We start from the raw sequence: 14,619 nt of genomic DNA on the forward strand, positions 1-14,619 counted from the left end.
AGAGTTTCAGGCTATGTTGCTCGGACTCTCCAAAAATATTGCTGCATCCATATCGAATATTCCTCCAAAAATGCAGTATTCTTGAAGGATCCGACAACCATCCGTCAGCATTGTTGAAGATTCCGAGCAACATAGGTTCTAGGGCACAGTGGGGACAAGTTGATTAAACAAGTATTGCAAATTGAGTCGAATTAGGAGATCGACAGATTTTTGTTCTATCTTTATTTGTTTTTCAGGTTACTCGTTATGCTTTAATTTATTTGATTTAATAGCATTTTTGGTACCTTAATTATTTGTAAATTTATATTTTAGTACTTATGATATTTGATTAAGAAAATTTAACTTTCAATTACTTGAAATGTACACTTTGATCACTTTGCTTGTCAATATTCATAATTTTCATAATCATTAATTGTTTCACCATTTAATTTGCCGTGTATTCTATTTACTTTCTGATGGCACATAAATTTGTGCATGGGAAGCTTGCCGTATTCTTGATAAATCTATGTTCAATCTTCATTAATTTGTTAATACTCTATGAGAATTAGAATGACAAATCGCATCTCTCATTTTCAAAGTATTCGAGCACTGATACAGATTTTTAGCAGTGTTTTAAAAGGCAGTTTCAGGACTCGCTCGGGGCAAGTCTAAGGACGGGGCACTGGCAAAACGCCCCAGGGCTCATGTTTGGGGCTTAGTTCCTGTGATGCTTACGCCCTAAGCGCCCGACTCCACACCCTAAACACCCCTATTGCCCAGCGCTCGAAGCTCGCCTAATAGTTCTTACACAAATTACATGTTAAATTCCTTAATTAAAACTATTGACCCTCATAATTCTTTAACAAATGAATGATACTTAATAGTTTTTGTTCTATAGAAATAAGAAAATTGGGTGTAACTCAAATAACAAGTTGTAGTATTGCATATTTACCATTTAAGAACATCGTGAGGATGAATATCACTTAATATTTATTTTAAAGATACATAGCTGAATTGTACATTTTCACTTGTCATTGGTCTTTTGTATGTATCAAAATTATCATATTTTATTATTTCGCTATTTGAAAGTAATTTTATTTTTATTCATAAAGGGGTTACGTTTTAATTATAATACTGATAAAGTTTATTAATAATTTGCTTATAGGGAGAGAAAATGAATAGTATGATAGTAATATTGTTTTAAGAAATTATAATTTTTTTATTGTTTGAAAGTTAAGATGTTAGAGTTGATTTGCATTTCATAATAGCGTTTATTTCATTGCATTGTTTATACTTGTAAAATTATGTTATATATAATTACAAGTTGTAAGTGGCTTATAATGGATTGCTTTGATTTTATATATATATATATATATACATATCATTTATTTCCAGTTTTCTTTTATTTTTTTAATGTAATTTTACCTATTTAAAAATGTTTATTGTAATTATATTATTTTATAAAATACTAAAAATCAAATACTCATGGGACTTACGCCCCGTGCTTCATGGCTTACGCCTCACCAAAACATATGTAAAATGCCCCCACCTTACTCCCCGCATTTTAAGTGCTTTGCCCTATTCAGTTGACTTACCTAAATCACTTTTCTAAAGTCAGTGCAACATGTGCCATCCACCTGATCAGGTAGAGGATTTTCCTAAGCTAAAGAAAGACATGTTAGAAAACAGTGTAAAGTTACCCCATTTTCTCTATCCCGGCAATATATAGTGCGTGAGAAATAAGACATATTAAAAACAGATGTAAGTACGTAGATCAATGATCAGTTCAGGATGAATATGCTGTTATAATTTAATCTTATGGAAAATTTGTAGTTGAAGTTGAGGTTCCCCCACCGCCTTTTCCTTTTCCTTGAAGGAAATAGAATAGATACATATTACTCGTTTTATATTTTTGAAAGGAGGAGTTTGATTCTTGAACTTCTCAATAGAGCAACGGATGAAACCACATAAAGGAACTGTACTTTTTAACTTTTGAAATTGTGACAAAATTTAAATTAAGTTGGTCATCGACTTTTGTCTATCATTAACCTATAGTTAATTATGCTTAAGAATTAATTATTACTTAAAAAAAAAAATAGCATAGCTTCTCTATTCTTGCTAAGCCACTTATATAATACAAGTCAAATCCATGAAAGGATGCACTTGAACGAAATTAGACAGATGAAATACTTAATCAATATATCATTATAAAGCAATAACTACTGTATTATATATGATGTAAAAAGAGCTAACACACATGATATACCATAAGAATAAAACCATATACTATAAAATCGGGTTCGTCTTTCGTAATACGAAATTACATTAGTCGTCTTCTAGACTTGTCCGAGAACAGGCCTCGTATTGACACGTTCACATTCATCGACCCATTCGTGATATATGTCGATTGGCTCTGTCAAAGGAGTGATCCTGGTACTAAACCTTGCTTTGCAATTATAGCAAATGGCCTCTCCAATCAAATTCTTCATGTCAATGGGGCATTCTACTCCTTTTTCATGACAACAAAATGGGCAAGTGAAGACTGTATCAAGTTTGGGCATTTTCTTCTTTGCTGCTGGCTTTGCTCTTGACTTTCTCTTGGCCATCTTTTTTTTTTTTTTGTTTTTTTTTTTTGTTGTCAACAAAATACTTTGAGATACCAATGATTTCCAGAGAAAGAGCACCTCTTTTTTATAGTACTGTTTTGATTTCCTAAATTGAGTGGGATTCGACTATATACAAATTCCCTTTTCTCTTTTTTAATGTGTTTTTGGTTTCCTAATTAGTTTAGGTTTAGGAAAGAGTTATTTATGGAAATAAATAGTTTGAACTTTGAAGAACTAAACTTGTTTTCCTAAATTGAGTCAAATTAGGAGACAGGTTCTTGTTCGTTCTTTGTTGTTGGGAAATTTGTACTTTTAGCCCCTAAGATTTGAAAATTTCTTATTTTGGTTCTTGTGACACAAAATTAAGCACATTTAACCTTTAATTAATTAAAATGTGCACTTATTTTTGATCAAATCTACTTTTGAATCTAATTTACCACCATTACAGTTTTTAAATACTCATGTGTTATGCTAAATTTATATTGTTACTCTATTTATGCGAGTAATATAATTCCAAAGTAGTCTCAATGTAACATGTTTCCTATATAAAGGGAGCAGGAACACATTAAAATTACTTGACGATAAAATATGCTTAGTTATATATAACAATGACTAAAAATTAAAATTAAAATTTAAAGCACTGTTACTCCATTTATGAGAGTAATGTTATTATTCTGTACGGGAATAAGCTCGTCACATTTTTGCTAAATCTATATTCAGGTTTCATGAATTTGTCAATATTCCTGAATGCAACCACTTTTCCACCTCCATGAAGATTACATACAATTTTCAAGTTGTGTCTCTCATTTTTAAAGGAATACAAGATTAACAAATTGTCAAGTCACTGCCGAATGAACCTAGCTAACTTTAAATTAGCTCTAAAATACAATAAAAACAAGGGGAAAAATAACAGAATGTACCATTTACTGCTTCTTGCCTGCTTTACCTTCTTTCCTTCTAACTATTTCATCAGCATACTTCACACCATTACCTTTATATGGCTCTATTTTAGGAGAAATAAAAAAGGGACTTAAAAATTCTCTGTTTTTGAGTTCACCAAATATATAGGCACATTCTTCACTAATATAAAGTTAAATTGATAAACGAGCTAAAAGTTTGATAACTAGATTTAGAATAGATTTATGTAGGTAACTTTTGACAAGTTAGAGACACTTCCATAGAGATGTACAGACATCGGCCAGGTTGCAAAATCAATTCTCTGCTATTCCTAAAACCAATTAATACAAATTTGTTTTGAAGCTATCAATTCCTTATGGACTGGCTCACGTTGACTGGGAAATAAAAACAGATCCAACATATTGCTTTAGCAAAATAATGTGAATAGGCTAATTTCTAATATATTTATCTGGATAGATTATGAAGAAAAAAGACTAACTAATTAAGTTGTGTGGAAAAAATAACAGGCCGAGCAAAAATAGCTCATAGTCACCACTCATTTGCCAAAATACATGCCTCCTTAGTAGAAGTAGACTTTTGACTAAAGACAGATCCGAAAGAGATGATTAGGGAAATTTGGATCAGTAAAATGTGAAGTACTATTTAATCCATAATCAATTCTTTTTATAGCAATGTGTATAGACTTTGAGAACTCTCTCTCAACTGCAAATGAAATCAAATCAGTTACTTGGCCAAAGCTTCTTCAACGTTATTTTCTAATGTTTCACAGAGAAGGTAACAAGGCAACTAACACAACACCCTCATATTTTCTTGCTAGTAAGCCAACTTTTCATGTAGAACCTGTATGGCCCGATGGATAAGTATATCGTACATAACTGGTGCGAAGGATACTGATTTATTTCAGTCTTATCCATCTGAATCATGTGGTGTTTCAATCTCGACAAAAGAAGGATGTGCATTTTTATCATATGTATTTCACAGAGGTACGTATCATTCTAATGTACGAACGTACATATATACATAAACGAACATCTCTCATTTGTTGGTTTGTCACCTTATGTTTTCTTCCCCTCTGAAATATGAATATCCTCAAAAACAGCTAGCTGACTGCTTTTTATGTTCTCGAAAACACCTTTTTCACTTGCCTTCCACTCATAGAAGAAGCAGGATGTTTAGTGCGACAAGTATATAATTAAGCCCGTATTGTTACAATAAGATTCCCAACTCGATTTGATTTATTACAAGTTATTTAGATGAGATATTGTGAAGAGTAACGTTGTGTATAAACCAGTTGTGGTGAGCCTCAAAGGCCTAACATATCTACGAGATCAGAGGTCCATGTAGCATTTATATAATGACATTTTAGATGATGTAGTTTAGTCAACAAACCAACACATGCACCGGTCAGCAGGTACGACGCCATAATTATTGAAGTCATAAGATCACGTGGGGGAAAAGATAATTATCTACAATTTCATGTAACTCATATAAGCTTGACGAAGAATACAACACAAACCAAGTAGTCCAAAGTATTCATATAAAACCACTAACTAGTTGGAATAAAATTATCATTACTGAACTAGCTTACATTAGGTATTGCATATGATTAAGTTAATTTCATTAGGCTAGAAATTAAGATGACAACATATAATTAAGTATGAGACTTTGAATATCCACAATTAAAAGAGACTCCTAATTCGTTCTAACCAATGTGTTAAATGTGGAAACAAAAGAAGCCCAAACCCGGCAAAATAGATATTGAAGATTCGTGTGATTGATTCCAACTGGCTAGTTTCAGATTGATGCATAGTGTCTGTATTTAGGTGTGATAAATTATGCTCAAGTTGTTTCCAATTAATACAGAACTGTAAAATATTCAACGCTGTTCAAATTGGATTGCTAGATGCTCAAAAGTCACACCTTTCTAAGTATATGAAAGAGCAAAGTAAGTGAATTAGAAGTGGAGCTTGCTTTAGTACAAATATTACAGTGCAGAAGAAAGGTCCAAAAGAAGATAACACCATCTCGAGAAGAGGAATCTTAGTCCACTAGATATAATGTCAAGAAATAAATTTTACAACAGGATACACACAAATATACTTCTTAAGGGAGACTATATAATGATGCAGAATTGAAGCATAGAACCCGTGAGCATTTAAGCCATTTCATGGCAATAATGCTCATATTATACCCCTCGTATTGGGAAAAAAACCCAAGAAACATTAAATTGAAAAGACCAACCAGGAAAAGAAAAGAATTAGTGAAAAGTTGACGGCTTAATTTGAACTAAATTATTAAAGAATAGGAAAACAAATCTAAGATTTTGGAAAATTTTGCAAATCTGGAACTTGTATCAGGAAATGAAATGGCGGTTTACCATGAAACCACATACAACGGAGACTTCCCTTCTATCTCGAAGTTCCCCACTTCAGCCAGTCAGGTCATTTCCCCAGGTTCAGAAATCACTTTTGGCAGCTCGACAAGCGGAAAGAACTCCTCTAGAAAGATAAGCGGAAAGAACTTTACAAGCAACGAACACTGAATTTTTACCGTCTTTAGTGGAAATAGCAGACACAGAGAAGCTGCCATGCAGTTAAGCTCAACTGAATCCAAAAGATTCACCATCCACCATTTGAACCATTATCTCCCGTCCAAACCTGCTAAAAAGATTCAGACACCCCATGAGACAAATAGAACTCCAGAACTAGTCAAGCTCTTTCAGCACCAAGAGAATTCACCAACAAGATATTGGAGGCAGGATTTACTTAAATAGCTGCTCCAACCACCGCAAACGTTTCTTGTCCTTTCTTTCTGGGAGGACCTTACTTTTACCAAGTCGCATCATGTTATCTATTTCGTTTTTTTGTTGTTTGCTTTTCTATTACATTCCGAAGATTTACGGTTGGTGTGTGACCATCTAATCTAAAAACTTAAAGTTGTAAACATCACTCTTTTATTTACTTAATTATTTTCTTGACATGCCCCCGCCTTACGTGTGGGCTTGATTCTTTTCCATGGGTCAAAAACTTGGAAATTCTTTTTGATAATGGGTGGCAGTGAAACTCGTTGTCAGGACCTCTGCCTGCTCTAATATATCATGTTAAAGTGTGTGACCACTCATCTAAAAGCTTAAACTGTTAAGAAGCACACTTTTATTTACTCAATTATATTCTTAACAATAACCATTAATTTTAGTCGTCACAAAGGTAGCGGTAAGGTCTGCATACACTCTACCCTCCCCAGACCCACTTGTGGTATTACACTGGGTATGTTGTTGACAACAAGTACATAAAACTATACACCCTTGGTGAATTTCCTCTGCCTTGAAGCAGCTTAACGAGTAACAGAACTAAGCTGCCTGGTGTGACATGACAAGGCGACAAATAGAAATACCTCCTTTATGTCAAGGGAGAAAAACTTTAAGGAACCATAAAAAATCAACAGTTAGATGTAGTCAGCTGCAACAAGAAGTCTATGCTAAAAAATCAACAGTTAGATGTAGTCAGCTGCAACAAGAAGTCTATGCTAAAAAATCAACAGTTAGATGTAGTCAGCTGCAACAAGAAGTCTATGCTAAAAAATCAACAGTTAGATGTAGTCAGCAGCAACAAGAAGTCTATGCTTTAGCATCTGAACTAGAACATGTTCTCTACTCTATTATGATTTGTTGCCTAGATTTCACTTCAGTTCAGCAAGATTATTCCGTGTGATATTCATTCACCTTTGCACTTGCTAGTTCAGAATTACAACATAAAATAGTAGTCACATCCTGTTCAAGATATCTAAAAGAAAACCCTACCTGTATATCTCTTCAGGGAACCATTCCCATTCGCAGATAGTGGTACAGATCTCCTCTCTTGACCCAAAGACAAAATCTCCTGCATTCTTTCTGGCCAAACGGAGTTTAGTCTCCTAGCAAAATCCTCAACCTCCCTGCAATATAGAAATTTAAAATCAAGTTATCTGTAGAACATGACATAATTAATCACACGACAAGTTAAGAGGTGCTTGCCCCAAAAAAACCACAGCAGCCCATGCTGGCATGAAGGGTTTGCTGCCCACCCGGGGAGGGGGTAATGACCGGATGGTCCCTGTTTGAATGCATCAATATATAAAACTATGTTCAGATTTTTTCCACCTTCGTGATAATGTGAAAAAGATTCTCTTCATATATTCTCTATGTAGATTTATTTTCTTTTGTTATCCCTTATTTCAATCAACGAAAATTGGCATGAAATGATTTTAGTTGCAATTTATTTAAACAAAGCAGTACAATTTAATGTTTTATTTTCTAAATTATGAACATGAACATTTTTATCTCACTTGAAAAAAAAATCATTACATTTTTAAGAAATAAAATAAAAGTTTATCACTTAATAGAACAAGAGATCTCTCATGCAAATCAGAAGGCAAAAGGTAGCGGATACTAATTGCTAAGATAAGCCACACCCAGAAGTAGAAGCAATCCCCTCTCCGGTTACAGAATTCATATGCAATTTCTACATCTTCTTAAGCACAAATTAAAAATAGCAAGCCTTGTACATATTTAGAGATTATATAAACACCACATCCAGTGAGGATAAACTGACTATTTTATACTGATGCAAGCTAATCCATTTAATCCAATGTGAAAATAGATTCCAGCTAGAAACATGCTAGCACTATAATGTCTTCCCCATTGCTATGTGCTAATTATAGATGTAGGGTTACTGTGTTTAAATTTGATATGAGAGCTGAATAAAACAATAAATGTTAAATCATCCTCTGCACAAAGTTTAGAAAAGAAGAAATGGGCTATGAGACTTAGGTAAGAAATCGATGTCAGATGGGGAAAAAGACTTACAAAAAGGGGACAAAAGCTTTTTCTGTCTATTTCACTCAATTTTGTTCCCACGCTGGGGAGATACTAGTCTCAAAGTTAAGATCCAGAGTTTTGACAAGTGAAGCTATATCACAGGCAAAAAGTCTCCAATATTCATGGAAATGCACTAATTTACACAATTCATGAATTATTAAAGTATGATTTGTAACACTTGCATGCAGCCTCAGCAGAAGCCACTGCAACGAGGTTCACTTCGACATAGTATGATCCAGAAGAAGAGGAGGAAAAGAAAAGAACTGCTTTTCAGGAGTAAAAGATTTGTACCAGCACACAGGGTAATTAATTACCCAAAGGAAACAAAAGTAGCTTAATACAACCTCTCACAAAGGCCATAATTCATTTAATAACTTGTAACTACAATCATATAGTCTTTACACATATCCATTTTCCAGACACAATATAAGTAGATAAACAAACCTGTCAATTTCTTCCTTCATTGCAGGATCTAACTCATCGTCAATATCGCCGTCATCAAAGTCAAGTTTGGATGAAAACTTCACAGATGCAGAGTCTTGCAGCTCAGAAGGTCTACTTGGAGAAGGCACATCACCAGTGTCACCATTCAGGCAGCTAGATGTTGGACAGTTAGATTCCTGAGTACCAATAGCAGCAGTCAAGCCAACAAATGTCGGAGCGAAATAGCGAAGATGCTGAGAAGCAACTTTGCGTGTCGACCCCCTACCCCAAACACGCCACACACATCAACTAAAACAAAGAGAAAAGGAGAAAATTCCATAGATCAACAGATGCCAACCTGATTACAGTTTCCAGTTTCATTATTTGTAGAGGAATTTCTAGCTTGCTCTTTTCGCCTTCTATTTTTCTTTTTACTCTTTGTTGCTCTTACACTCTTAGAATCTGCAAAATAGACCACCATGCTCAAAATCAAAAGTGTGATAGTCAAACTCAAAGAATCACTCAGAAGAGGGTGAAAAAAAGGTAAACGTTTTTTCCAGATGTCAAGTAGGGGCTTAGACAAAACAAAAGCAATATAATTCTCCATATATCATAAACCTCACAAGAATATGCACATATGTTGATAAAAGTAAATGTTCTATAAGAGTTACTATGCCATCGGAAGGTTCAATCACCATACAAACCACGGATCTGGTTAGAGGGCAGAAAATAATACACCAAAAGTAAAACTTATAAGACTGATTGATAGTCATGGTCTAAGTCAATAGCAACTACAGCTACATACTAGGACACACAACTCCATCAATGAAGTTGTAGACTCCACACTCTTTTCATAACCTTCCCGTATATATAATGTGGCCAAGCCAGGAAGCCAAAATGCAACCTCACCAAAATATAAGTCTTAGTAATATACAGATTATAGGCAAGTATGTAAAATAGTTCAATTACTTTAATGATGCAACATGCAGAAAGTAGAGCGACTCTACACCAAAAATATAGGGTGTTAAGTAAGTCCCAATCTTACCTTCATCTCCCCCATTTATGAAAGATAGAAGATCATCAACTGATCGTTCATCCACATGCTGCTCTTCTTCTCCCTCGGCATTCTGGAATTACGTAATGGGGTATTTTTTCCATTAAGGGAATAACGCAAATCAGAGCGCATACACAACAATGCATCAATTAGCATCAAGTAACCAATGGCATAAGATACAAGCGCAAGAGCCAGATCTCAAAGCACCTTTAATTTCTCTCTTTCTTTTAATTCTTTCCTTTTCCTTGCATAGAGTCGGTTGAGAAGACGGATACGTGGATCATCGGTCATATTTCTCAAAGGTTCCAACTTCTCCTCCTAATGAGAAACCATTTCCAAGTGAGAAACACCAACAATATGGAGAGAGAGAGAGAGAAAGGGCTTCAAATAATTTCTGTTAGAATAGGACCTCTGTTAGATCATCAGGTAAATGGAACGTTTCACGTATTTCCTCGGGAGTTTTGCCTTCAATCATCCGAGCAAGTGCGCGACTTGTAAGGTCAACCAGAGGCCTCAATTGAAGGCTGTCAGCAGCAGATGTCAACTCACATAACTTCTTGGTATCTAACCGGATGAACTTCTCATCAAAAGTCTTGCGCTCCTGTGTGCATAAAAGACGTTCTTTAAACTCAAAAAGAAAAATAAATGCTATTGCATAAACCATGCACAAACACAGGCAAACTGAAAATCCTTCCTTTCTGGGAGGGCATTGCATTATTATAACAAGGAAACCAAGAACTGACCTTATTAGAACGGCCAGGAGTTTGATGAAACCGACAATAATCCAGTATTAAGCCCAGAATAGCAGGATTGACTCGTTGAGGAAGTGATATGGCATAATTTTTTGAGGATCCCATGCCAGTTTGATGTACTTCTCTGCATATCATTGGGCAAAACATGGCAACCTCTTCTTCTACTTGTTGGATTGAACCATCAGTAGTTTGGAGCCAAATGTAGGACTTCATCTTAACCAACGAACCATAAAGCAATTAAGAAGAAGCGGATAACGCAAAATGGCAAGAGCTTTGAATGGAGTACTATGGAAAGGAAAAAAATGTACAAAGATCTCTTTTTCTTTTTGATAGGTAGTAATGCACTAAAGATCTAATGCCCACACCTTAGATTGTAAATACATATTAAAATTCCCATTCAAAAAGAATTTTGCCCATTCTGAAGTCATTCAATGTACATTCGATATACAAAGGATTAATAATGTCATTCAATGAGAAAATGGCGGATCCACCTACACATTTCATGCAAGCAAACAAGAATGTTCAGACCCCAAGCAAAAGAAAGAAACTTCAAGGTAATTATAATCATTCAGAAAGTTAAATGGAATTGTATTGTATCTTTACTTTTTTGGTGTAAACAACTTTGTATAGAGGAAACAGATCAGAGTGTAGATTTACTAGGTTTTCGGTAAGTCTTTTTTCCTTTCTTTTGGTTACTCACTTTTTGGAGGTGGCCAGCATACCCTTAATGCTGAGGAATACAACTCTACCAGTTTCAAATATATATATATATATATTGCTCACATTGCCGGTCCCAAGCCCGGATAAAGGAGGAGGGTTGCCGAGGGTCAATCGGAAACAGCCTCCCTACCCAGGTAGGGGTAAGGCTGCGTACATCTTACCCTCCCCAGACCCCACTATTGTGGGATTACACTGGGTAGTGACCCCCCAATCATTCATGCCAATAATGACAGCGTGTCAAGCTATATATTATCTGCTTTCAAGTTGGAAATGTGAAGAACAAAATTCAAGGGCATTGTTCTAGATTAGTTTTTGAAGCTCACAAAAATAATAGATAATAGGTCATCTTAACTTAACACAACATGACATCACTAAACTAAGAACTGTGATTCCTCTTCAAGATATATTAGTTTTTGAAGCTCACAAAATAATAGATCTTAACATCAAGCAACATTATTCCCTGAATCAAGGTAACTCATGAATCATGACTCGAGTAAATGCAACCCTAAAACCCAGATAGAGAGAGCACCAGATGAAAAGAGCCAGAAGAGGTAAGAGCTAGTAGAGGGGAAAACAATAAACACCGTTTCTCCTATATAAATATAGTAACAGAATCATGTAGTCTTTGAATATAAAACTTTTGGTCTTCCTTACCTCTGGTTTGATGACAGCCATAGGGCCTTCTGACATTAGGAGATCAAACTGGCAAGATTTCTTATGGGCCTTTGCAAACTAAAGACAACTAAACTTCAACGTTAAAAGTGCTAATGAAATGGAAATAGGCTAAGCGTTCTTCTCTTCAAAAGACACTTGTCAGACAAAGACTGCAAACCCTTCACATAGTAACCCTCTCCAAATTCCAACAAGACAAAATGCATCTTCAACAGGATGGTTTCATCAGTTTGAAAGCTCTGTACCAAAAAGAACACGGCAGACCAAGATTACCTTTAGCAATTAATGTAAAATAGTTCCAACAGGAACACACACACCCGACAGATTATCAAGAACTCAAAAAAAGCAAGCAACAGTTGACCAAGGGTGCTTTAAATGATGATATAAAGAACCTGCAAAATCACTTCGTTCACGCTTTTGTGTATCTTCAAAACAATAAAATATTGAAGAGAACTTAATTAAAAAAAAACATAGAAAAGAATTAGGGAAAACAGAATTTAGAACAGAGATGAATTATTGCCATATGGAAACTTACTCATCTTTGTTAAAAGCTAATTACAACAGGAATTTCTTCAAACATTCCACTTGTTGTATATAGTATACAACAACAACAACAACCCAGTGAAATCCCACAACGTGGGGTCTGGGAAGGGTAGAGTGTACGCAGACCTTACTCCTACCAAGGTAGGATGGCTGTTTCCGAGAGACCCTCGACTCAATAAAAACATAGTATATTGTATATTATCCCAATTCATTTTCTTCACATTCCCTCCCTTCAGAGTTAAAAAATGCGGTCCAATGTCAATTGCTTCTCGTTCTATCTTCCTAATACAACCACAAGGAAATTTCATATATTTCTGCCTGTCCCCCAATTGCCCAACCCACCTACGTGCCATTGGAGGCATAGATAATGAGTGAAACTGCTAGACAACAATTTACAATGAGTGAAACTGCTAGACAAAATGTAGAAGCCTCTGAAAGACTTTAAAAGGGATAAACTTGTTAGTAATCAAAGAGAGAGGGTAGAGGAAGATACTTTAAAAGTGATTTGTAAGTGGGGAGGGGGCAAGTGGTGTTTGGAAGTTGGAAGAGACCCGGCTACTTTCAGAGCTCATTTATAGGACCATAGACAGGCAAAGCGGAAGCTTAGTGCAGCGGGCTGCCCTTTTTTAGAAAGGCCAAGATTCAGTGAAAATCATCCATAAAAACATCCTGTCATTGTCAGCTAGCCGTCTGTCTTCATAACTGCATCACTTCGACATAGTGCAATTCGCTTGTTCATTCCCTCTCTTGCAATTTATTACTGTGATTATTTTGATTGTTTCAAAGCCTCCCAAAGAACATTGGAGAATCCATCCAAAGTATAGTAGATTTTGATAGAAATGACAGGAGTTCAAGTGTTCTTTCCTTGAAATCCTTAATTCAAGATCCATATGATTTATATTACTAAAGCAAAGGGTACACATGTTCATACCAATGTGAAGAGTAATTAAACAGAAGAAACAAAATTTAAGTTTCAAGGAAGTAAACAACTAAACCAACTAGGAATCTCCTTTTTTTTTTTTTGGCTAATCCGAAAACAAAAAGGAAAAACTAAACCAACTAGGACTATTAGATGATTAATATCGAGCATCTAATGTGGATGAACTTTTCTTTTGAGCCGAGGGTCTATCATTTCCGCCTCTCTACCCCACAAAAGTAGGGGTAAGGTCTGCGTATATCCTATCCTGCCCAGACCCCCACTTGTGGGATTATACTGGGTATGTTGTTCTTGTTGTTGTTATTATCTAAAGTGGATAAACTTTCTTGTCATACAGCTCATAAATCCTAAAGAGTAATACCAATCAGCGAACAAATTACCACCCCTTAAAGCTGCCCCGAGACAAAACAATAATAACAACTACTACCCATGAATCCCAAATTAGTTGAGGCCAGCTATATGAATCCTCAATATCCATTTTTGACTAAATATTAACACGAGAATAAAGAATTCCTAGAAAAATAAAGCATGAAATGAAAATGGGTAACAACCTTCAAATTAGTCCCAATGAATGACCCATTTTTTATCACAATAGTTACCAATTAAGTCATTAAATTCAAGAAATATAAAGAGATGAAAAAAAGAATATTGCTTAAAACAAATTACAATTGAGAAAACCAAGAGAAATCCAAAATTTAGCTAATAACAAGTGTTTAACAGCTAATAACTTGGGAAATTAAGGCATAAAAATGAAATTAGAAATGAACAGATTGGCATACCTGACGTAATAATAATAATAATAATAATTGCGTCACAGAACGAAGCTGGTAAATACAGAGCAAATTAAAATAAAGAAAAATGGAGGGAAAATTAGGGTTTTGTAGGTCGGAAAATTTTGGTGCGCTTCTTATTTCCCTTTTTGTTTGTCCGAAATGGAAACTAAAATCCTTCTATATTTGTATATTTCTGGTAATTGTGTGTTCTTGGCACGTGATCGACAATCCTAATTCGCACGTGGTAGTGGTTAGAGTTTGTATCGGCTCATGCCTATAAGCTGCAAATAACTTATAAGCTAAAAAAATAAGTTGGGTAGTCTAACTTATTATTTTTTTTGCTTATAAGCTGTTTTCAGCTTATAAGCTGCTTTAGATAAGCTAAGT

General features: G+C 35.0%; 1 protein-coding gene across 5 annotated transcripts; it reads right to left on the reverse strand.

Moving 5' to 3' along the window:
- Positions 1–5,531: 5,531 nt before the first annotated feature.
- On the reverse strand, positions 5,532–14,398 carry LOC132639327 (SKP1-like protein 21). 5 transcript variants are annotated; one of them, XR_009582102.1, is made up of 11 exons: positions 14,239–14,398; positions 11,962–12,218; positions 10,579–10,800; positions 10,245–10,436; positions 10,043–10,153; positions 9,827–9,908; positions 9,140–9,243; positions 8,803–8,978; positions 7,516–7,594; positions 7,303–7,436; positions 6,145–6,160 (listed from the first exon to the last, which is right to left on the reverse strand). XR_009582102.1 is itself a non-coding variant. In XM_060355790.1 (10 exons), the coding sequence occupies exons 2-10, from the start codon at positions 11,995–11,997 to the stop codon at positions 6,144–6,146; spliced, it is 1,074 nt and encodes a 357-aa protein (XP_060211773.1). In that variant the 5' UTR covers positions 11,998–12,218; positions 14,239–14,396; the 3' UTR covers positions 5,532–6,143. The 5 variants fall into 5 exon arrangements, 3 of the variants coding, with proteins under 3 accessions (XP_060211773.1, XP_060211765.1, XP_060211767.1); XR_009582103.1 differs by having other exon boundaries at positions 6,148–6,163; XM_060355790.1 differs by lacking the exon at positions 7,516–7,594 and having other exon boundaries at positions 5,532–6,160; positions 14,239–14,396.
- Positions 14,399–14,619: the final 221 nt, after the last annotated feature.

The sequence above is a fragment of the Lycium barbarum genome, chromosome 1 (assembly GCF_019175385.1).
Source record: "Lycium barbarum isolate Lr01 chromosome 1, ASM1917538v2, whole genome shotgun sequence".
In the NCBI taxonomy this organism is placed as follows: Eukaryota; Viridiplantae; Streptophyta; class Magnoliopsida; order Solanales; family Solanaceae; genus Lycium; species Lycium barbarum.